At 44.8% G+C, this 23,321-nt stretch overlaps 1 protein-coding gene across 4 annotated transcripts in view; it reads left to right on the top strand.

Moving 5' to 3' along the window:
- Positions 1 to 20,236, top strand: part of LOC121543317 (maestro heat-like repeat-containing protein family member 1) — an 83,568-nt gene extending 63,332 nt beyond the window's left edge. For all 4 annotated transcript variants that reach the window (XM_045213494.1, XM_045213493.1, XM_045213495.1 and 1 more), the window contains 8 exons: positions 11,680 to 11,794; positions 13,339 to 13,485; positions 14,181 to 14,369; positions 15,632 to 15,781; positions 16,054 to 16,188; positions 16,417 to 16,519; positions 16,991 to 17,056; positions 17,585 to 20,236. In XM_045213494.1, the coding sequence (XP_045069429.1) occupies positions 11,680 to 11,794; positions 13,339 to 13,485; positions 14,181 to 14,369; positions 15,632 to 15,781; positions 16,054 to 16,188; positions 16,417 to 16,519; positions 16,991 to 17,056; positions 17,585 to 17,661 (982 nt within the window). In that variant the 3' untranslated portion in view covers positions 17,662 to 20,236. The remainder of the gene's footprint in view (positions 1 to 11,679; positions 11,795 to 13,338; positions 13,486 to 14,180; positions 14,370 to 15,631; positions 15,782 to 16,053; positions 16,189 to 16,416; positions 16,520 to 16,990; positions 17,057 to 17,584) is intronic.
- Positions 20,237 to 23,321: the final 3,085 nt, after the last annotated feature.

Raw genomic sequence — 23,321 nt, 5'->3', positions numbered from 1 at the left:
AACCTAACCCTAACTTTTTGTCCACTTCCAGTTCAACACTAACCTAGCTTCGTGTCACATCCCAGTTAATTTCACTGCTTCACATTCCAGTTCAAACCTAACCCTAGCTTCATGTCCACATCCCGGTTCAACCCTAACCATAGCTTCATGTCCACATCCCAGTTCAACCCTAACCCTAGCTTCATGTCCATCCCAGTTCAACCTAACCATAGCTTCATGTCCACATCCCAGTTCAAACCTAACCCTAGCTTAATGTCCACATTCCAGCTCAACCCTAACCCCTAGCCTCATGTCCACATCCCAGTTCAATCTAACCCTAGATTCATGTCCACATTCCAGTTCAACTCTAACCCTAGCTTCATGTTCACATTCCAGTTAAATTCTAACCCTGGCTTCATGTCCACATCCCAGTTCAACCCTAACCCTCAACCACAACCCCTAACCCCTAGCCTCATGTCCACATCCCAGTTCAACCTAACCCTCAACCACAACCTAACTCTAGCTTCATGTCCACATTCCAGTTCCACCCTAACCATAGCTTCATCTCCACATTCCAGTTCAACTCTACTTTGTGTCCACATTCCAGTTCAACACTAACCATAGCTTCATGTCCACATCCCAGTTCAAACCTAACCCCATGTCCACATTCCAGTTCAACCCTAACCCTAGCTTCATGTCCACATCCCAGTTCAACCCTAACCCTAGCTTCATGTCCACATTCCAGTTAAACTCTAACCCTAGCTTAATGTCCACATTCCAGTTCAACCCTAACCCTAGCCCTCATGTCCACATCCCAGTTCAACCTAACCCTAGCTTCATGTCCACATCCCAGTTCAACCTAACCCTAGCTTCATGTCCACATTCCAGTTCAACCCTAACCCTAGCTTCATGTCCACATCCCAGTTCAACCCTAACTCTCAACCACAACCCTAACCCTAGCCTCATGTCCACATCCCAGTTCAACTCCTAACCCTAGCCTCATGTCCACATCCCAGTTCAACCCTTTAACCCACAACCCTAACCCTAGCCTCATGTCCACATCCCAGTTCAACCCTAACCCTAGCTTCATGTTCAGCTCTAACCCTAGCTAACTTGTCCACTCGTTTTAACCCCTAGCTTCATGTCCACATCCCAGTTCAACTCTAACTCCTAGCTTCATGTCCACATCCCAGTTCAACTCTAACCCTAGCTAACCCTAGCTTCATGTCCACATCCTAGTTCAACCCTAACCCTAGCTTCATGTCCACATCCCAGTTCAACCCTAACTCTAGCCTCATATCCACATCCCAGTTCAACCCTAACCCTAGCTTCATGTCACATTCCAGTTCAACCTAACACTAGCCTCATGTCCACATTCCAGTTCAACCCTAACTCTATCCTCATGTTCACATCCCAGTTCAACCCTAACCCACAACCCTAACTCCTAGCTCTCATGTCCACTCCCAGTTCAACTCTAACCCTAGCTTCATGTCCACATCCCAGTTTATCCCTAACCCTAGCTTCATGTCCACATTCCAGTTCAACCCTAACGCCTAGCTTCATGTCCACATTCCAGTTAAACTCTAACCCCTAGCTTAATGTCTACATTCCAGTTCAACCCTAACCCTAGCCTCATGTCCACATCCCAGTTCAACCCTAACCCTCAACCACAACCCTAACCCTAGCCTCATGTCCACATCCCAGTTCAACTCTAACCCTAGCTTCATGTCCACATCCCAGTTCAACCCTAACCCTCAACCCTAACCCTAGCTTCATGTCCACATCCCAGTTCAACCCTAACTTCATGTCCACATTCCAGTTCAACCCTATCCCTAGCTTCATGTCCACATCCCAGTTCAACCCTAACCATAGCTTCATGTCCACATCCCAGTTCAACCCTAACTCTAGCTTTATGTCCACATCCCAGTTCAACCCTAACCCTAGCTTCATGTCCACATTCCAGTTCAACTCTAACCCTCAACCACAACCCTAACCCTAGCTTCATGTCCACATCCCAGTTCAATCCTAACCACAACCCTAACCCTAGCCTCATGTCCACATCCCAGTTCAACCCTAACCCTCAACCACAACCCTAACCCTAGCCTCATGTCCACATTCCAGTTCAACCCTAACCCTAGCTTCATGTACACATTCCAGTTCAACCCTAACCCTAACTTCATGTCCACATTCCAGTTCAACCCTAACCCTAGCTTCATGTCCACATTCCAGTTCAACCCTAACCCTAGCTTCATTTCCACACTCCAGTTCAACCCTAACCCTAACTTCATGTCCGCATTCCAGTTCAACCCTAACCCCCAACCACAACCCTAACCCTAGCCTCATGTCCACATCCCAGTTCAACCCTAACCCTCAACCACAACCCTAACCCTAGCCTCATGTCCACATCCAGGTTCAACTCTAACCCTAGCTTCATGTCCACATCCCAGTTCAACTCTAACCCTCAACCACAACCCTAACTTTAGCTTCATGTCCACATCCCAGTTCAATCATAACTTCATGTCCACATTCCAGTTCAACCCTAACCCTAGCTTCATATCTACATCCCAGTTCAAACCTAACCCTAGCTTCATGTCCACATCCCAGTTCAACCCTAACGCTAGCTTCATGTCCACATTCCAGTTCAACCCTAACCCTAGCTTCATGTCCACATTCCAGTTAAACTCTAACCCTAGCTTAATGTCCACATTCCAGTTCAACCCTAACCCTATTCTCATGTCCACATCCCAGTTCAACCCTAACCCTCAACCACAACCCTAACCCTAGCCTCATGTCCACATCCCAGTTCAACTCTAACCCTAGCTTCATGTCCACATCCCAGTTCAAACCTAACCCTCAACCCTAACCCTAGCTTCATGTCCACATCCTAGTTAAAACCTAACTTCATGTCCACATTCCAGTTCAACCCTAACCCTAGCTTCATGTCCACATCCCAGTTCAACCCTAACCCTAGCTTCATGTCCACATTCCAGTTAAACTCTAACCCTAGCTTAATGTCCACATTCCAGTTCAACCCTAACCCTAGCCTCATGTCCACATCCCAGTTCAACCCTAACCCTCAACCACAACCCTAACCCTAGCCTCATGTCCACATCACAGTTCAACTCTAACCCTAGCTTCATGTCTACATCCTAGTTAAACCCTAACCCTAGCTTCATGTCCACATCCCAGTTCAATCCTAACCCTAGCTTCATGTCCACATTCCAGTTCAACTCGACCCTCAACCACAACCCTAACCCTAGCCTCATGTCCACATCCCAGTTCAACTCTAACCCTAGCTTCATGTCTACATCCCAGTTCAACCCTTTCCTCACACAACCCTAACCTAGCCTCATGTCCATATCCCAGTTCAACCTAACCCTCAACACAACCCTAACCCTAGCCTCATGTCCACATCCCAGTTCAACCCTAACCCTCAACCACAACCCTAACCCTAGCCTCATGTCCACATCACAGTTCAACTCTAACCCTAGCTTCATGTCTACATCCTAGTTAAACCCTAACCCTAGCTTCATGTCCACATCCCAGTTCAACCCTAACCATAGCTTCATGTCCACATCCCAGTTCAACCCTAACTCTAGCTTCATGTCCACATCCCAGTTCAATCCTAACCCTAGCTTCATGTCCACATTCCAGTTCAACCCTGACCCTCAACCACAACCCTAACCCTAGCCTCATGTCCACATCCCAGTTCAACCCTAACCCTAGCTTCATGTCTACATCCCAGTTCAACCCTATCCCTCAACCACAACCCTAACCCTAGCCTCATGTCCACATCCCAGTTCAACCCTAACCCTCAACCACAACCCTAACCCTAGCCTCATGTCCACATCCCAGTTCAACCCTAACCCTCAACCACAACCCTAACCCTAGCCTCATGTCCACATTCCAGTTCAACTCTAACCTAGCTTCATGTCAACATCCCAGTTCAACCCTAACCATGAACCCTAACCCTAGCTTCATGTCCACATCCCAGTTCAACCCTAACTTCATGTCCATATTCCAGTTCAACCCTAACCCTAGCTTTATGTCCACATCCCAGTTCAATTCTAACCATAGCTTCATGTCATCATCCCAGTTCAACCCTAACTCTAGCTTCATGTCCACATCCCAGATCAAGCCTAACCCTAGCTTCATGTCCACATTCCAGTTCAACTCTAACCCTAGCTTCATGTCCACATCCCAGTTCAACTCTAACCCTCAACCACAACCCTAACCCTAGCCTCATGTCCACATCCCAGTTCAACCCTAACCCTCAACCACAACCCTAACCCTAGCCTCATGTCCACATCCCAGTTCAACTCTAACCCTACCTTCATGTCCACATCCCAGTTCAACCCTAACCCTCAACCCCCCTAACCCCTAGCTTCATGTCCACATCCCAGTTCAACCCTAACCCTCAACCACAACCCTAACCCTAGCCTCATGTCCACATCCCAGTTCAACCCTAACCCTCAACCACAACCATAACCCTAGCCTCATGTCCACATCCCAGTTCAACTCTAACCCTAGCTTCATGTCCACATCCCAGTTCAAACCTAACCCTAGCTTCATGTCCACATCCCAGTTCAACCCTAACCCTAGCTTCATGTCCACATTCCAGTTAAACTCTAACCCTAGCGTAATGTCCACATTCCAGTTCAACCCTAACCCTAGCCTCATGTCCACATCCCAGTTCAACCCTAACCCTCAACCACAACCTTAACCCTAGCCTCATGTCCACATCCCAGTTCAACTCTATCCTTAGCTTCATGTCCACATCCCAGTTCAACCCTCAACCCTAACCCTAGCTTCATGTCCACATCCCAGTTCAACCCTAGCTTCATGTCCACATTCCAGTTCCATCCTAACCCTAGCTTCATGTCCACATCCCAGTTCAACTCTAACCATAGCTTCATGTCCACATCCCAGTTCAACCCTAACTCTAGCTTCATGTCCACATCCTAGTTCAACCCTAACCCTAACTTCATGTCCACATTCCAGTTTAAATCTAACCCTAGCTTCATGTCTACATCCCAGTTCAACCCTAACCCTCAACCACAACCCTAGCCCTAGCCTCATGTCCACATCCCAGTTCAACTCTAACCCTAGCCTCATGTCCACATCCCAGTTCAACCCTAACCCTAGCTTCATGTCCACATTCCAGTTCAATCCTAACCCTAGATTCATGTCCACATTCCAGTTCAACCCTTAACTCCTCTTCATGTCCATTCCAGTTCAACCTAACCCTAGCTTCATGTCCACATCCCAGTTCAACCCTAACCCTAGATTCATGTCCACATTCCAGTTCATCCCTAACCCTAGCTTCATGTCCACATCCCAGTTCAACCCCTAACCCCAGCTTCATGTCCACATTCAAGTTCAACTCTAACCCTAGCTTCATGTCCACATCCCAGTTCAACCCTAACCTAAACCACAACCCTAACCCTAGCTTCATGTCCACATCCCAGTTCAGTCCTAACCCTAGCTTAATGTCCACATCCCAGTTCAACCCTAACCCTAGCTTCATGTCCACATCCCGGTTCAACCCTAATCCTAGCTTCATGTCCACATTCCAGTTCAACTCTAACCCTACCTTCATGTCCACATTCCAGTTCAACTCTAACCCTAGCTTCATGTCCACATTCCAGTTCAACCCTAACCCTAGCTTCATGTCCACATCCCAGTTCAACCCTAACCCTAGCTTCATGTCCACATTCCAGTTCAAACCTAACCCTAGCTTCATGTCCACATTCCAGTTCAACCCTAACCCTCAACCACAACCCTAACCCTAGCCTCATGTCCACATCCCAGTTCAACCCTTAACCCTCAACCACAACTCCTAACTCTTAGCCTCATGTCCACATCCCAGTTCAACCTTAACCTCATCCCTAACCCTAGCTTCATGTCCACATCCCAGTTCAACCCTAACCCTAGATTCATGTCCACATTCCAGTTCAACCCTAACCCTAGCCTCATGTCCACATCCCAGTTCAACCATAACCCTCAACCACAACCCTAACCCTAGCCTCATGTCCACATCACAGTTCAACTCTAACCCTAGCTTCATGTCTACATCCTAGTTAAACCCTAACCCTAGCTTCATGTCCACATCCCAGTTCAATCCTAACCCTAGCTTCATGTCCACATTCCAGTTCAACCCTGACCCTCAACCACAACCCTAACCCTAGCCTCATGTCCACATCCCAGTTCAACCCTAACCCTAGCTTCATGTCTACATCCCAGTTCAACCCTATTCCTCAACCACAACCCTAACCCTAGCCTCATGTCCACATCCCAGTTCAACCCTAACCCTCAACCACAACCCTAACCCTAGCCTCATGTCCACATCCCAGTTCAACCCTAACCCTCAACCACAACCCTAACCCTAGCCTCATGTCCACATCACAGTTCAACTCTAACCCTAGCTTCATGTCTACATCCTAGTTAAACCCTAACCCTAGCTTCATGTCCACATCCCAGTTCAACCCTAACCATAGCTTCATGTCCACATCCCAGTTCAACCCTGACCCTCAACCACAACCCTAACCCTAGCCTCATGTCCACATCCCAGTTCAACCCTAACCCTAGCTTCATGTCTACATCCCAGTTCAACCCTATTCCTCAACCACAACCCTAACCCTAGCCTCATGTCCACATCCCAGTTCAACCCTAACCCTCAACCACAACCCTAACCCTAGCCTCATGTCCACATCCCAGTTCAACCCTAACCCTCAACCACAACCCTAACCCTAGCCTCATGTCCACATCCCAGTTCAACTCTAACCCTAGCTTCATGTCAACATCCCAGTTCAACCCTATCCATGAACCCTAACCCTAGCTTCATGTCCACATCCCAGTTCAACCCTAACTTCATGTCCACATTCCAGTTCAACCCTAACCCTAGCTTTATGTCCACATCCCAGTTCAATTCTAACCATAGCTTCATGTCATCATCCCAGTTCAACCCTAACTCTAGCTTCATGTCCACATCCCAGATCAAGCCTAACCCTAGCTTCATGTCCACATTCCAGTTCAACTCTAACCCTAGCTTCATGTCCACATCCCAGTTCAACTCTAACCCTCAACCACAACCCTAACCCTAGCCTCATGTCCACATCCCAGTTCAACCCTAACCCTCAACCACAACCCTAACCCTAGCCTCATGTCCACATCCCAGTTCAACTCTAACCCTACCTTCATGTCCACATCCCATTTCAACCCTCAACCACAACCCTAACCCTAGCTTCATGTCCACATACCAGTTCAACCCTAACCCTCAACCACAACCCTAACCCTAGCTTCATGTCCACATCCCAGTTCAACCCTAACCCTAGCTTCATGTCCACATTCCAGTTCAACCCTAACCCTAGCTTCATGTCCACATCCCAGTTCAACTCTAACCCTAGCTAACCCTATCTTCATGTCCACATCCCAGTTCAACCCTAACCCTAGCTTCATGTCCACATCCCAGTTCAACCCTAACCCTCAACCACAACCCTAACCCTAGCCTCATGTCCACATTCCAGTTAAACTCTAACCCTAGCTTCATGTCCACATTCCAATTCAACCCTAACCTTAGCCTCATGTCCACATCCCAGTTCAACCCTAACCCTCAACCACAACCCTAACCCTAGCCTCATGTCCACATCCCAGTCCAACTCTAACCCTAGCTTCATGTCCACATCCCAGTTCAACCCTAACCCTGAAACCTAACCCTAGCTTCATGTCCACATCCCAGTTAAACCCAAACTTCATGTCCACATTCCAGTTCAACCCTAACCCTAGCTTCATGTCCACATTCCAGTTCAACCCTAACCCTAGCTTCATGTCCACATTCCAGTTCAACCCTAACCCTAACTTCATGTCCACATTCCAGTTCAACTCTAACCCTCAACCACAACCCTAACCCTAGCCTCATGTCCACATCCCAGTTCAACCCTAACCCTCAACCACAACCCTAACCCTAGCCTCATGTCCACATCCCAGTTCAACTCTAACCCTAGCTTCATGTCCACATCCCAGTTCAACCCTAACCCTCAACCACAACCCTAACCCTAGCTTCATGTCCACATCCCAGTTCAATCCTAACTTCATGTCCACATTCCAGTTCAACCCTAACCCTAGCTTCATGTTCAACTCTAACCCTAGCTAACCCTAGCTTCATGTCCACATCCCAGTTCAACCCTAACCCTAGCTTCATGTCCACATCCCAGTTCAACCCTAACCCTCAACCACAACCCTAACCCTAGCCTCATGTCCACATCCCAGTTCAACCCTAACCCTCAACCACATCCATAACCCTAGCCTCATGTCCACATCCCAGTTCAACTCTAACCCTAGCTTCATGTCCACATCCCAGTTCAAACTTAACCCTAGCTTCATGTCCACATCCCAGTTCAACCCTAACCCTAGCTTCATGTCCACATTCAAGTTAAACTCTAACCCTAGCGTAATGTCCACATTCCAGTTCAACCCTAACCCTAGCCTCATGTCCACATCCCAGTTCAACCCTCAACCACAACCTTAACCCTAGCCTCATGTCCACATCCCAGTTCAACTCTATCCTTAGCTTCATGTCCACATCCCAGTTCAAACCTCAACCCTAACCCTAGCTTCATGTCCACATCCCAGTTCAACCCTAGCTTCATGTCCACATTCCAGTTCAATCCTAACCCTAGCTTCATGTCCACATCCCAGTTCAACTCTAACCATAGCTTCATGTCCACATCCCAGTTCAACCCTAACTCTAGCTTCATGTCCACATCCTAGTTCAATCCTAACCCTAACTTCATGTCCACATTCCAGTTTAAATCTAACCCTAGCTTCATGTCTACATCCCAGTTCAACCCTAACCCTCAACCACAACCCTAGCCCTAGCCTCATGTCCACATCCCAGTTCAACTCTAACCCTAGCCTCATGTCCACATCCCAGTTCAACCCTAACCCTAGCTTCATGTCCACATTCCAGTTCAATCCTAACCCTAGATTCATGTCCACATTCCAGTTCAACCCTAACCCTAACATCATGTCCACATTCCAGTTCAACCCTAACCCTAGCTTCATGTCCACATCCCAGTTCAACCCTAACCCTAGATTCATGTCCACATTCCAGTTCATCCCTAACCCTAGCTTCATGTCCACATCCCAGTTCAACCCTAACCCCAGCTTCATGTCCACATTCAAGTTCAACTCTAACCCTAGCTTCATGTCCACATCCCAGTTCAACCCTAACCCTAAACCACAACCTTAACCCTAGCTTCATGTCCACATCCCAGTTCAGTCCTAACCCTAGCTTAATGTCCACATCCCAGTTCAACCCTAACCCTAGCTTCATGTCCACATCCCGGTTCAACCCTAATCCTAGCTTCATGTCCACATTCCAGTTCAACTCTAACCCTACCTTCATGTCCACATTCCAGTTCAACTCTAACCCTAGCTTCATGTCCACATTCCAGTTCAACCCTAACCCTAGCTTCATGTCCACATCCCAGTTCAACCCTAACCCTAGCTTCATGTCCACATTCCAGTTCAATCCTAACCCTAGCTTCATGTCCACATTCCAGTTCAACCCTAACCCTCAACCACAACCCTAACCCTAGCCTCATGTCCACATCCCAGTTCAACCCTAACCCTCAACCACAACCCTAACCCTAGCCTCATGTCCACATCCCAGTTCAACCTTAACCTCATCCCTAACCCTAGCTTCATGTCCACATCCCAGTTCAACCCTAACCCTAGATTCATGTCCACATTCCAGTTCAACCCTAACCCTAGCTTCATGTCCACATCCCAGTTCAACCCTAACCCTAGCTTCATGTCCACATTCCAGTTCAATCCTAACCCTAGCTTCATGTCCACATTCCAGTTCAACCACAACCCTAACCCTAGCCTCATGTCCACATCCCAGTTCAACCCTAACCCTCAACCACAACCCTAACCCTAGCCTCATGTCCACATCCCAGTTCAACCTTAACCTCATCCCTAACCCTAGCTTCATGTCCACATCCCAGTTCATCCCTAACCCCAGCTTCATGTCCACATTCCAGTTCAACTCTAACCCTAGCTTAATGTCCACATCCCAGTTCAACCCTAACCCTAGCTTCATGTCCACATTCCAGTTCAACTCTAACCCTAGCTTCATGTCCACATTCCAGTTCAACCCTAACCCCAGCTTCATGTCCACATTCCAGTTCAACTCTAACCCTAGCTTCATGTCCACATCCCAGTTCAACCCTAACCCTAGCTTCATGTCCACATTCCAGTTCAAATCTAACCCTAGCTTCATGTCCACATTCCAGTTCAACCATAACCCTAGCCTCATATCCACATCCCAGTTCAACCCTAACCCTAGCTTCATGTCCACATTCCAGTTCAACCCTAACCCTAGCTTCATGTCCACATCCCAGTTCAACCCTAACCCTAGCTTCATGTCCACATTCCAGTTCAATCCTAACCCTAGCTTCATGTCCACATTCCAGTTCAACCCTAACCCTCAACCACAACCCTAACCCTAGCCTCATGTCCACATCCCAGTTCAACCCTAACCCTCAACCACAACCCTAACCCTAGCCTCATGTCCACATCCCAGTTCAACCTTAACCTCATCCCTAACCCTAGCTTCATGTCCACATCCCAGTTCATCCCTAACCCCAGCTTCATGTCCACATTCCAGTTCAACTCTAACCCTAGCTTAATGTCCACATCCCAGTTCAACCCTAACCCTAGCTTCATGTCCACATTCCAGTTCTTTTCTAACCCTAGCTTCATGTCCACATTCCAGTTCAACCCTAACCCCAGCTTCATGTCCACATTCCAGTTCAACTCTAACCCTAGCTTCATGTCCACATCCCAGTTCAACCCTAACCCTAGCTTCATGTCCACATTCCAGTTCAAATCTAACCCTAGCTTAATGTCCACATTCCAGTTCAACCCTAACCCTAGCTTCATGTCCACATTCCAGTTCAACCATAACCCTAGCCTCATATCCACATCCCAGTTCAACCCTAACCCTAGCTTCATGTCCACATTCCAGTTCAACCCTAACCCTAGCTTCATGTCCACATCCCAGTTCAACCCTAACCCTAGCTTCATGTCCACATTCCAGTTCAACCCTAACCCTAGCTTCATGTCCACATTCCAGTTCAAACCTAACCCTCAACCACAACCCTAACCCTAGCCTCATGTCCACATCCCAGTTCAACCCTAACCCTCAACCACAACCCTAACCCTAGCCTCATGTCCACATCCCAGTTCAACCTTAACCTCATCCCTAATCCTAGCTTCATGTCCACATTCCAGTTCAACCCTAAACCTCAACCACAACCCTAACCCTAGCCTCATGTCCACATCCCAGTTCAACTTTAACCTCATCCCTAACCCTAGCTTAATGTCCACATCCTGGTTCAATTCTAGCCTCAACCACAAACCTAACCCTAGCTTCATGTCCACATCCCAGTTCAACCCTAACCCTAGCTTCATGTCCACATTCCAGTTCAACTCTAACCCTAGCTTCATGTCCACATTCCAGTTCAACCCTAACCCTAGCTTCATGTCCACATCCCAGTTCAACCCTAAACCTAACTTCATGTCCACATTCCAGTTCCAACCTCAACCCTAACCTAGCTTCATGATATTCACAGAGTAGCTACCCTATATGCTTTATCAGTTGGTGTGAGCAGTGTGTTGTTGTGTTGTTTTCAGGGCCATGGCCAGGCACGCAGGCCCCCGTCTCCCGGCCATAGTGGAGTGTCTGTGCCCCTGTCTCAACAACATCTACGAGTGTCAGAGGGTCACTATCACAGCCTTTTTCTCTGAGGTGAGCCAAGTCCAGGACCCACTGTTATAGGTCTGTAAGGTGAGCCAAGCCCAGGACCCACTGTTGTAGGTCTGTAAGAAGGAAGCAATATGGTATAATGTCCACCACTACACTGATTATACCTATCCAGACCCTTCAGATCTGCAAACATCTAAAGCCTGTGTCACACAAAGCAATTTGGACGCAATTTCTGTTGCAGATGCAAGTTGCAAGTGACATCTCAAGCAACTTTGCTGATACACGAAGCAATTCAAATGCAATTGAAATTGCATGCAGCATCAATCCTGTCATACATCACGGTTTCATAAATGATTTGTTTAGCCAAACGTTTGGTAATTTTAACATAATCAATATAGACAAAATGATGCCTGTACAATTTAGCTAGCTAGCCAAAATGTTACCTATTTGCCAACCATGTTTTGCCAAGCTACTGTAACTAGCTAGCAAACCAAGCTAGCGACGAGCTAAGCTAGCTAGCTAGGGCAGTTCATGTTGGAAAGAGAAAGGTCTGGGTTCACTTAAAAAAAGTACATTAATTGACTGCCAGACCATGTACATAAACCATGACTAGACATGGTGTCTAGAATTTTTTTATACATTTCCCATTTGGCATGTCTCTTTTGTCGTGGTTTGCAGCAGCACTGACCGCTGTGTTGACATGACAACTGGATCAGAGTTCCAAAGGATATGACGAGTCATATCTTGAGTATTGTATCTGCTCTATATATTTTATGTGTTATATAGCAAGCCAACTCTTCCATGCTTTTATTCAGCATTTCAACTTGCAATGTGATGTTCATGAAGGCAGCCATTTAACAGGAAAAAGCCCTTGTATATAATGATATACACTGAGTATACAAAACATTAAGAACACCAGCTCTTTCCATGACATAGACTGACTTCCATATTTTTAAAAAAACTGGTTCCCGGCTACCTTCAGACTAGTCTTGTGAGGCTTGTGGACGTCCTAGAGTAAAACAAACAACATGTACGTGTTCGTGAGGGGTCATATTAGTGTGTAGCCCAAACTGTTCAGACGCTACAGACAGAAGTTGGCAGATCGGATGTACCGACTTCAGACGAGTCCTGTGACGCTTGTGGAGGGGCGTAGAGCAAAACTGAGAACATCGTGTTTGTGAGAGTCTCATCTTTCCATAGAGGGGTCATAATAGTTTTGTGGACCAAACCGTTCGGACGCTACAGAAGTTTTTGTGAGAAGATCGATTTTCGGGATGTCTTATGGTCTGACAAACACCGCTCTGGCTCTGTCACCTTTCACCGCAGATGTGGAAGGGCGATATCAGCGGATGTAGTGGATTGAGACCTAGCCCATGCAAAAAACAGCTTCATAGCTTAAACTGGCACCTTTTGATGGGGATTTTTCAATTATGCTAATGAGATTTTTTGCATGGGCTACGTCTCAATCCACTACATCCACTGATGTCGCCCTTCCGCATCTGCGGTGAAAGGTGACAGAGCTAGAGCGGTGTTTAGATTGATGAACCACTGGCTTCACACTGTTCTGTCTCTGTGTGTAACGGTAGTTGCTGAACCACCACGTGGTGACAGAGCTGATGATGATGGATGTCCTGATGAACAACATGATGGAGCGTATCTCTGACCCCTGCTGTACCGTCCGCATGCTGGCCGTCAGGGGGCTGGGGAATATCGCCGTGGGATCACCTGAGAAGGTACATGATGGATGGAGGGAGGGGAGGGGGCATGCTGGTTGTCAGGGGGCTGGGGAACATTGCTGTGAGATCACCTGAGAAGGTACATGATGGAGGGAGGGGAGGGGGCGTGCTGTTTGTCAGTGGGCTGGGGATCATTGCTGTGAGATCACCTGAGAAGGTATGACTGAATAATCTTACCTCAATGTGGCAATATTACGCAGACAAAAAGTTTCAAGAGATACTATAGGAATATACTCTATGCACATGGGAGGGTAGAGAGAGAGAGTCACTAACCTCTGTCCGTGTACCTAGTGACCAAGTATGTCATCTCTATAAGTATGTAATCTTATTTTTATTTTTTTAACCTTTATTTATTCAGGTAGTCTCATTGCGATAAAATCTGTTTTTCAAGAGATACCAGAGGGATATACTACAGAGCAGGATCAATGAGTTAGCTAGATAACAACCCAAAATAACTATTGATTTTCTGGTTTATTAAGAAATCTAAACAGTTTTTGGTTGTTGAGTCAATTAGATCATGCCAAATTCAAGTTTTTCCAGAATATGTAGGCAAGTTATCTGGCTAATTCATTGATCCTACTTTGTAGTATACCACTCTGGTCCAACCAAGATGGCAGCAGAGCGGAGCAATGTTTCAGACAAATATGGATCTCTATGTAATCACAACCTATACAAAATCTCTATTTTTCTAGGTAAATAAGTATGCCAAGGAGCTGCTGGCTGCTATGAGCTCTGGGATGGAGGAGAAGGATGACCCTGGGAAACACATCACTCTGGAAGCCATGTCAGGCCTGTCCAAGGTGCTCCTCTACCTGGACAAGAAGAACGTCCAGCTGCTGGTCGTCTACATCTTCATGAAGATCAAACCCTTCCTGGAGAGTGTGAGTAAAGCAGACACACACGTCTCTGTTGTCATGGTAGAGTTACCACCCTGCTGCATCCCACTGCTGGCTTGCCTCTGAAGCTAAGCAGGGTTGGTCCCGGTCGGTCCCTGGATGGGAGACCAGATGCTGCTGGAAGTGGTGTTGGAGGGCCAGTAGGAGGCACCCTTTCCTCTGGTAAAGAAATAAATATCCCAATGCCCCTGGCTAGTGATTGGGGACATTGCCCTGTGAAAGGTGCCGTCTTTTGGATGGGACGTTAAACGGGTGTCTTGACTCTCTGTAGTCACTAAAGATCCCATGGCACTTATCGTAAGAGTAGGGGTGTTAACCCTGGTGTCCTGGCTAAATTCCCAATCTGGCCCTCATACCATCATGGCCACCTAATCATCCCCAGCTTCCAATTGGCTCATTCATCCCACTTCCTCTCCCCTGTAACTATTCCCCAGGTCGTTGCTGTAAATGAGAATGTGTTCTCAGTTAACTTACCTGGTAAAATAAGGGTTAAATAACAATAAATAAAGAGTTGAATCCTGGTCTAGGTGTACATTGTCTCTATGTACTGTAGCTGTAGTCTATTGACTTGATCACTGAAACTTTGCAAGGTTGCCTGCACAAGAGGTTTCTTACCTCAAGGGCCTTTTCTAGTTAATAACATAAGAAATAAAGTTTAACCTGAGTTGTTGCAAGCATCATTGAGGTATATGTGGTTGGGTCTTTAAGCTTATTTTAACCATGCCTGATGTCAGTCCATATCGAGCGTCTGGGAACCCTAACATTTGGTTTTCTCTCTTGGTAACTCCCCTACCTGAGAGATAGAGATTAAGGTGAAATTACACCATTCCCTTAGAGACTAGTGGCCTCTGAGGAGGATGCTTGTGACAGGGCTAAAACACACTTGTAAGGCTTATATTACGTTTCACTTCTCTCTTCTCAGGATAAGGGAGAATGTTACCAGTCTATATGTGATATTTGGTATTTTGAGTTCCTAGTTTCTCAGGGCCAAAAGAGTATCTCATGGAAAAGTTTACAGTATCAAGAAAATGACAATCTTGTTTCAAATAAATGGATGTTAGACTGTAAGTCGCTCTGGATAAGAAGGGATTGATCTGCTAAATGGCCAAATGTATTAAATGTTGATGATGGGTTTGGTGTGGATCCTCTAAAGTTTCTCTTATGTAGGTCTGCTGGTATGTATTAAATGTTGATGATGGGTTTGGTGTGGATCCTCTAACTGCGCTCCTATACTGTTGACCCAACAGGAGAATGATGAGATCCGCTGTGCCTCCATCATGCTCCTGGGGAACCTGTCTAAGTTTGGTTCAGGAGAGCCTGTGTTCAAGGACCAGATCCACAACGTTCTGGTTAGCCTGCTGCTGCACCTCAGTGACCCCAACCTGCAGGTGGTCAAGGTGGGTAACCTCACATCAAAACTCAGGCAGTGGACTTGGGAAACTATGGTTCTAGAAACTGGTTTGGTACAGTATACCTGTTGTCTAGTTTTCTTTGCAGTCATGTGCTTTACATACCTAGAATTCATATGATATAGTCTGGTTTATATCATAGATTCAAGTAAATGATACATTATTATGTCATTATCATGTGGATTGAACTGAAGCAGCCTTTGTGCTGAGATGCAGATGGTAGGCTTAAAGACTGTTTCCCTGTCTGTCTGTCCGTGCAGGCATGTAAGTATGCCATGCGAGTGTGTGCTCCAGTGGTGGGCTCAGAGCTGATCACCACTATGTTCCAGAACCATCTCCACGAGGACAAGAGTCTGCACTACGGCGAGTTCATCAACGACCTCACCAAATATATTGTGAGTTGATCACTGTCTAATACTGCAATACTCTACTCACCATCCACAAACTGATACAGACCTCACCATCGGCCATCAAAACCAGTAACGGAGATCTGGCATTAGGAGGCGGCAATTATTTACCTAGTAAAAAGCTTTTTAAATGCATTGCATTTATTTAAAAAAGGTTACTTTTATTTTTCTGTTTTTGGGAGGGTATGATAGAAATGTTATTTGATTTGTCCCCAGATTCAAGACTTCCCTGGCATGCTCAACTTCTACCACATCACCGTTATCCAGTTCTTCAAAAGCAACTGGGCCGAGGTTCGGGCCAGCGCTGCTATGTTTATCGGTAGGTAGGAAAACGGGTCAGGATGTGATGTCTCGGTTCTCTTTGATCAACTCTGTTTCCTCAACTGCACTTCACCTCAACACCAGGGTTGGGGTCTATTCCATTTAAATTACAGGCAATTCAGGAAGTACAATGAAATCCAATTATTTTAAATGATACATTTGGAATTGGAATTTGGTTTACCTTCTGAATTGACTGGAATTGACCCCAACCCTGCTCAACACAGCTCTGCTCTGTGTCTTAGCCTCAGTAGCTGTCCCAATGTCTTTGTAGTCAGTTATGAGTTAGAAAAGTATTGATCGTTTTTCAGACAGTGCTCTGTTACAATATTAGATAATTGTCATATAATTAGTTGTAATTTTCAAAAAGAGAGTAGTAATGAAGCTGTTTGCACAAACCAAATATTCTCTCTAATTTACCATGGTAGAGATTTTCACTTAAATATGTATCTAATCGAACGTTTCTTTGTAGGTTTCCTTCTGGGTAATCTTCCTGAGGAATTATTTTCTCACATCAACATGGGGAGTGTGACCAAAGGTAGGCATAGCTGTTTTTCTAGTTCTAGTTACCAGCAAGTTGGATGTGTTGTAACTGTTGTTGAGTTGGCTGTGTTGTTGAGTTGGCTGTGTTGTTGAGTTGGCTGTGTTGTTGAGTTGGCTGTGTTGTTGAGTTGTTGAGTTGGCTGTGTTGTTGAGTTGGCTGTGTTGTTGAGTTGGCTGTGTTGTTGAGTTGGCTGTGTTGTTGAGTTGGCTGTGTTGTTGAGTTGGCTGAGTTGCGACTGTTGCTGAGTTGCGACTGTTGCTGAGTTGCGTGTGTTGCTGAGTTGCGACTGTTGTCGAGTTGCGTGTGTTGTAACGGTTGTTTGGTGTGTTGTAGTCTGTGTTGAGTACTCCTTCCATGTGTTGATACTGTAACTAAAGGTGCTTGTATACGTAGGGCCAGGAGTTATTCCTGCTCAGATCCAAGTGATCAGGGAAATCTACTTCATACTCATTGTCTTCTGTCAGACATTAGTTGAGGGAAGACTATGACCTCATACTGTGTTCTGTGTGTGTTGCCTCACAGGTCTGGTCATGCTGCTCCAGGACCCAGACCCAGTGGTGAGAGTCAAGGCAGCTGAAGCTATGGGCCACTTCCATTGAACACAAACATCCTGCCTGCCATTCATTACTTAATTTGCTTTTTCTGTTTTCTTCATGTTACTGCTTTCTAAGAAGATGATATGGTACTTTACATGTTGACAGTGGAACTTGAATTAGTCCTTGAAAGTATGTATTAGTGACCAAAGACTATACCTCCATGTATAGAAAAACATTTATAGCACTTTGGAGCAGTATAATGAAATCTGTTGAAATGTTTGGAATTTCTCTTTAGCGCATTCAGAGAATGTTGACAGTGTGTTAGGGTTAGGCCAATGGGTCTGACGGCCGCTGATCTTTGTGTTTAGCTGAATTCCAAATCTAGCCCTCTTCCCTAGGCACTCCTGTAGACCTGAAGGGATTGGAAAGGTATAGGCAATATGCTAGTTACTTCCTTCAACTTTGCCTCCTGATGGTATTTACCTGCTGGATGGAATTTCCACCATATTGGTTATAGCTATCCATCCCCTTCAGGTCAAGAGGAGGGGCTAGAGGGGAGGGGCTAGGGGTTGATTTGGAATTTAGCCTTTCTGTGCTGTAAGCCTCCAGCCTCCACTGCATTTATTCACACTAGTCTAGTGGATCAACTACCTAAACACACAAGTAGGGCTGGCACTATTACCGTGTAACCGGCGGTTATGGATGAAGACAGTCATGAAAATAAAATAACCGCCATTACCGTAAAAAAAAAAAAAAATGTTGTTTTGTGGAACGAACAGCTGACTGAAGACTGGACCGCCGGGCATTCGTGCGGTTGAGTCCATTTGTGCTGCAACATGGACTCTTAACAACATGATTAAACTTTGTTGTAATGTAGAATGTTCATTCAAATGATGTTAACTGATGTGGCTCATGCAATGGAATGTACTGTATTTTTTTGTAATGTCTATTGAGTTGAATCACCAAATCACAGCACATATTTTACTTCCTGCTTTTCTGCTATGGGTACACTCACAATGGCTGCCAGTCCACCCATTATACCATCATTGACTTGAATGCGGATGCCTGTTCTACTCATTCAATTTCTATGGCAGCACATGCGGTCAGGAAAGAAGTAGAGGAGAAATGTGCGTCTATTTATTCATTTGTACTTTTTTGCTATTCCAACGGTTGTTACGGTGACCGCAGTCATTTGGCTAACCAATTACCGTCATACAAAATTCTATGACCGTCACGTCCCTACACACAAGGATCAGCAGTAATCAGCCATGTCCAAGGAGGCTGTCTGTCAGTAAGGACAGCTCAAAACCACCCCGTGTACCCACTTTTACAGTTATATCTGAGGCAGAAGTGATTTCAGAGGCTCCATTCATTCTCATGCTAGGATTGTCTAGCAACAAGACTGCATCCTAAAACACGCTATTGTAGTTTGTTCAGAAAATGTTATCTTGTAGGAACAGGAGTTTTCTTCTGACCACAAGACCTCACCAGGAAAAAAAAACAGGCCCTAGTTATATAGGTATACATTGATGGCCCAGAATTTCTACTTGTCAGGTCGGGGAAAACGCCTGGGTCACGTTCATTAGGACCACGCAACGGAAAATGAATACGGGAAGTTCGTATCGTTGGACAAGTCCAGATAGTTTCTCCCCGTTTTCAGTCCGTTTTCTTCCGTTTGGTGCCTAATGAACGTGACCCCTAGTCTTTATCTGTTCTTCCTCTTTACCCTAGGTTCAACATGTACGCAACCAGGCACTCCCGTGGAGTCGCCGCACAGTGCCAAAATAATCAGACCTGGGTTTAAATACTATTTGAATTCTTTAAAAAATAGTGTTGTTTACTTTAACCTGCCAGGGGGGCTGGGTTTGCAGTTTTGCCAGCGCTATTCTATTGGTTCCATTGCGCCAGCAGGCAAGCAGAATTAAGAACAGCTAAAGTACTTGAAATTATTTCAATTGGTATTTGAACCCAGATCTGCAAATAATAGATTTACTGAGTAGCTGTGTTTTAAGATGGACGCAATAACATTTCATTCCTTTTCATACCTCTCCTTGTGTTATCTATCCCTTTCTCTTAAAAGATGGAATGCACTTCATTTTTCCTTTCCATGTGATTGCATGTGTCGCTCCACACGATAGGGTTAGGGTACTGGTTATAAGTATACTGAGGTATTAAGCTATGACATTCCTGTCATTATTGTTGCTCTTAAGTAAGTTGTATGTTGCGCTACTAAATCGGTATGTCGTTGTACATAGTAAATGACACATCCAAATGTTTTCATTGTGTTACTGATGGATAGAGCTGGTGCGTCTGTGGTGAACTACATTATAGGCACTGTTTAATGTGTTGCCTACGTTGGGTAAAAGTGTCGGCTGGTCATGGTCCTAAAGTACAGCTGGATTAAACCTGTGTGTCTGTCAGTGTCCGGGGGGTTTCTTTCGGGGTATTGAAGGGTTACTGAGGATGATGGCTGCTTTGTTGGACCATTGTTAATGTAATATTTTAATGTGACATCTTTCAATAATGGACATGGGGAAAAAGTGCACTGTATTATGTATGCACACTGTGAAACAGGCCGATGATGATGGCAATCATATTTTATTTAGAAAATAAAAAGTGATGATCCCTAGAAAAATAACTGGTGTCGTGAGTCTTTTATAATATTACAATTGTTCACTCACTGTTTGTTGAGAACTAAGACATAATAAATAATATGGTTATTAAAGCTGTTTTTATAAGGAAAATCTGGAGAACGATTAATATATAGTGAAGGTACCTATATTCTATTGAGGATATAAACCCTACTGTACAGTATGTGAAAGCTGATTTGATAACCTGTGGAAGTCCCCTGCACAGCATTCATCTGGAAAGGCATCTGGCTGATGGAAGTGAATTGGGGAATAAGATTTAATTGTGTCCATCGAGCAGCTTTTCTAAATGACAAATGGTTTTAATAAATCTCCTGAAAAGCTCACTTCAATGTACTGTCCATTGGGTCTCTTCACAACTCCTCAAAATGAAGAGAGGAGAGTATTAGAGGGGTAGTTTGAAGACTGATAAGAAAAAGAAAGTCAAACTCACCCAGCAGTATTTGGATCCATAGTGTTCAAGGTGAATCAAATGTGACAATTGGTGATTAAGTTAATTTAACTCTTGGCCATATAATTTATGTTACATTCACTGCACGTTCTAACTGGACATTCTATGTAAACTGCAGTCAGCAGATTGCGATCTCAAGCAGTCTATGAGATAATCAACACCTAATAGAATAGAATACATAGCGGCGTATTGAATCTAAGTCAATTTAACTTAATGACGAAACAGGCAGGCTTGTTGAATATAATGGGCTGAACCTTGATAACCACTAGCCCATGTGGATGACTGGATGTCCTCACAACACTGCTTACAGTGACTGCTCTGCATGAGAAACCCACATTGTTCTAAAAGAGCAATCCAATCTCAAGATACGTAATAGTGATTTAAAATGATCGGTGTCATCATCGCAATGAATGGCACCGGTGTTCTTCTCAGGTCAACACGGTTAATTTCAGATAACAATTGGTTTACCATAAATGGCAGCTCCACATTGTCATGCAGGTCATTTCAAATCTTAATTGACCATCTTTAAATAATGACTTTGAAGGTAATGCAGTCATATAGCTGCACTTGAGGAGGCTGTGGATTGGAACACCAGCTAGATCAGTGGTCAGGACAGGAGATAGTGATATTGATGGTCCATTGTCCTAGAGAAGAGAAGAGGCAATAATAGTTTGTCTAAAGTTGTGACAAATGATGTATATAAACCCTGGATTGCTGATGTTATGTATTGGCCATTGAGAGGCTTTGAAACCACCGGTCGGCCATATTGACACTCCCCAGTAGGAGCAGTCCTCTGTAGGAATGAATGGAATTCTACAGTATTTCAATTAAGGACAAAATTACATAATGAATGATTTTGTTGTTGTTGTGGGGACAGTAACATTAATACTTGCAACAAAAAAAAAAACTTTAAGGGAAAATGTTTTTACATATTTTTTCATTTGTATATGTTTAGCGCGCATAATATAGTTTAAAAGTATGCATTAAGGTGTCTGTAATAGAAAACGTGTCAGGAACTAATGTAGACATGAATAAATACATATTTCTTTACACTGGAGGAGTTGTACCAAGATGGCTGCACGGTGGCTTTAATATAGCGCCCCCTGTCAGTCATCCAGGGTTTATACACATCATTGGTTGTGACTCATGTCATGCCACAGAATCACGGAAAACTTTCCCCTGTACTGTAAAATCTCCCTTCCACATCCCTAACTTTACATTTTGATGAATGGGTAACTCTGCAAACAGTTGAAAAGCCTCATTAAAATGTACCTATATCAAACTTCACTCCTATTAAAGAGAGAAGGATACAGTTATGAGAGTGAAGGAATGTCTTCCCTTTCATGAATGATCAAACATCCTCAGTATGGATGGAGAGCTGCCTACCATCACATTGATAGAGGATCATATTAGGTTTCCTTGTTATGCATCAGCTAATGTTTTATCTGATCACAATACTATGATTTCATATCACAGAACTCAAGGTTTTTCATTATTTTATATTACAAGACTATGATTAATAATTTCATACCACAAGGATTTATTATGATATTATGTTGAATTTATTCACTTAAAATGCATGACAGAAGCAGGTTATAGATCTGTCACCTGACCAAGGAGAACGACTCCACTTTAAAACGGATGATCATGTAACCACATGAGGGAGCTAAAGCTCATCATAATCAAATAATCCTCACGTTGTCGTTTCAACCTTGCTGAATTGCTAAACGTGAGAGTTAGACAGTCATACATTGAGTGGAATACGAAAGCCAACAGAGAGAGCGAGAGAAATGTGATTATTATCCAATGGAAACGGTTCTGGGGATGTGGGCTGAAAGGTCAAACACACCGTGATCAGATTGTGTTTATCAAGTCATTCACATTACCTTGCAGAAATCCCCTTTAATCCTCCTCAGGGTTGAATCCTTATAGTCTCAGTGTTAGGGAAACGTGTATATGTGAGGTCAGGTAGATGTGATTCTAAATGCGTTCCAAATGGCACCCTATTCCCTACATAGTGCACTACTTTTGACCAGAGCCTAGGGAAAAGGGTACCATTTGGGACACTGTGTGCCTGAGGTAATTTTCTATGTTAGAAAAACACTAACTGTCCTTCATCATAATCAAGTTAATCTTTTCCATTGTCACCGTACGGTCAGTACCTCCTATCTACTTGGGCTGTTCTCTCCCTCTTTCCTAGCTGTTTTAAACAGGGGATTACTGCTAATTTGTTGCTGTACGATAACGTCTCTCATTGGCCACCCATTTACTGCTCTAATGCTGCTGATGAAAGGGCCTGACAAGACCCCATACACACACGTACATACACACATACACACTCACACTCACCCCCCCACACACACACACACACACACACACACACACACACACACACACACACACACACACACACACACACACACACACACAGAGAGAGAGGAGCCGGACAGAGATCCGGTGTTAATCACAAAGGCTTTAGGACACAAGCCTTGCATACAGACTACAATATAACTAACTATAATTGGCAAACTTAATGAAAGATTACGGTACCCTTGTGAGATGTTACTGGAAGGTCATTGGAAGGATTTTGATAACTGACGGAAGGTGGCACTGGAAGGTTGTTG

The sequence above is a fragment of the Coregonus clupeaformis genome, unplaced genomic scaffold (genome assembly GCF_020615455.1).
Source record: "Coregonus clupeaformis isolate EN_2021a unplaced genomic scaffold, ASM2061545v1 scaf0115, whole genome shotgun sequence".
Lineage (NCBI taxonomy): Eukaryota > Metazoa > Chordata > Actinopteri > Salmoniformes > Salmonidae > Coregonus > Coregonus clupeaformis.
Note: the sequence above shows the minus strand (reverse complement) of the source record. Positions and strands in the feature narration are given on the sequence as shown.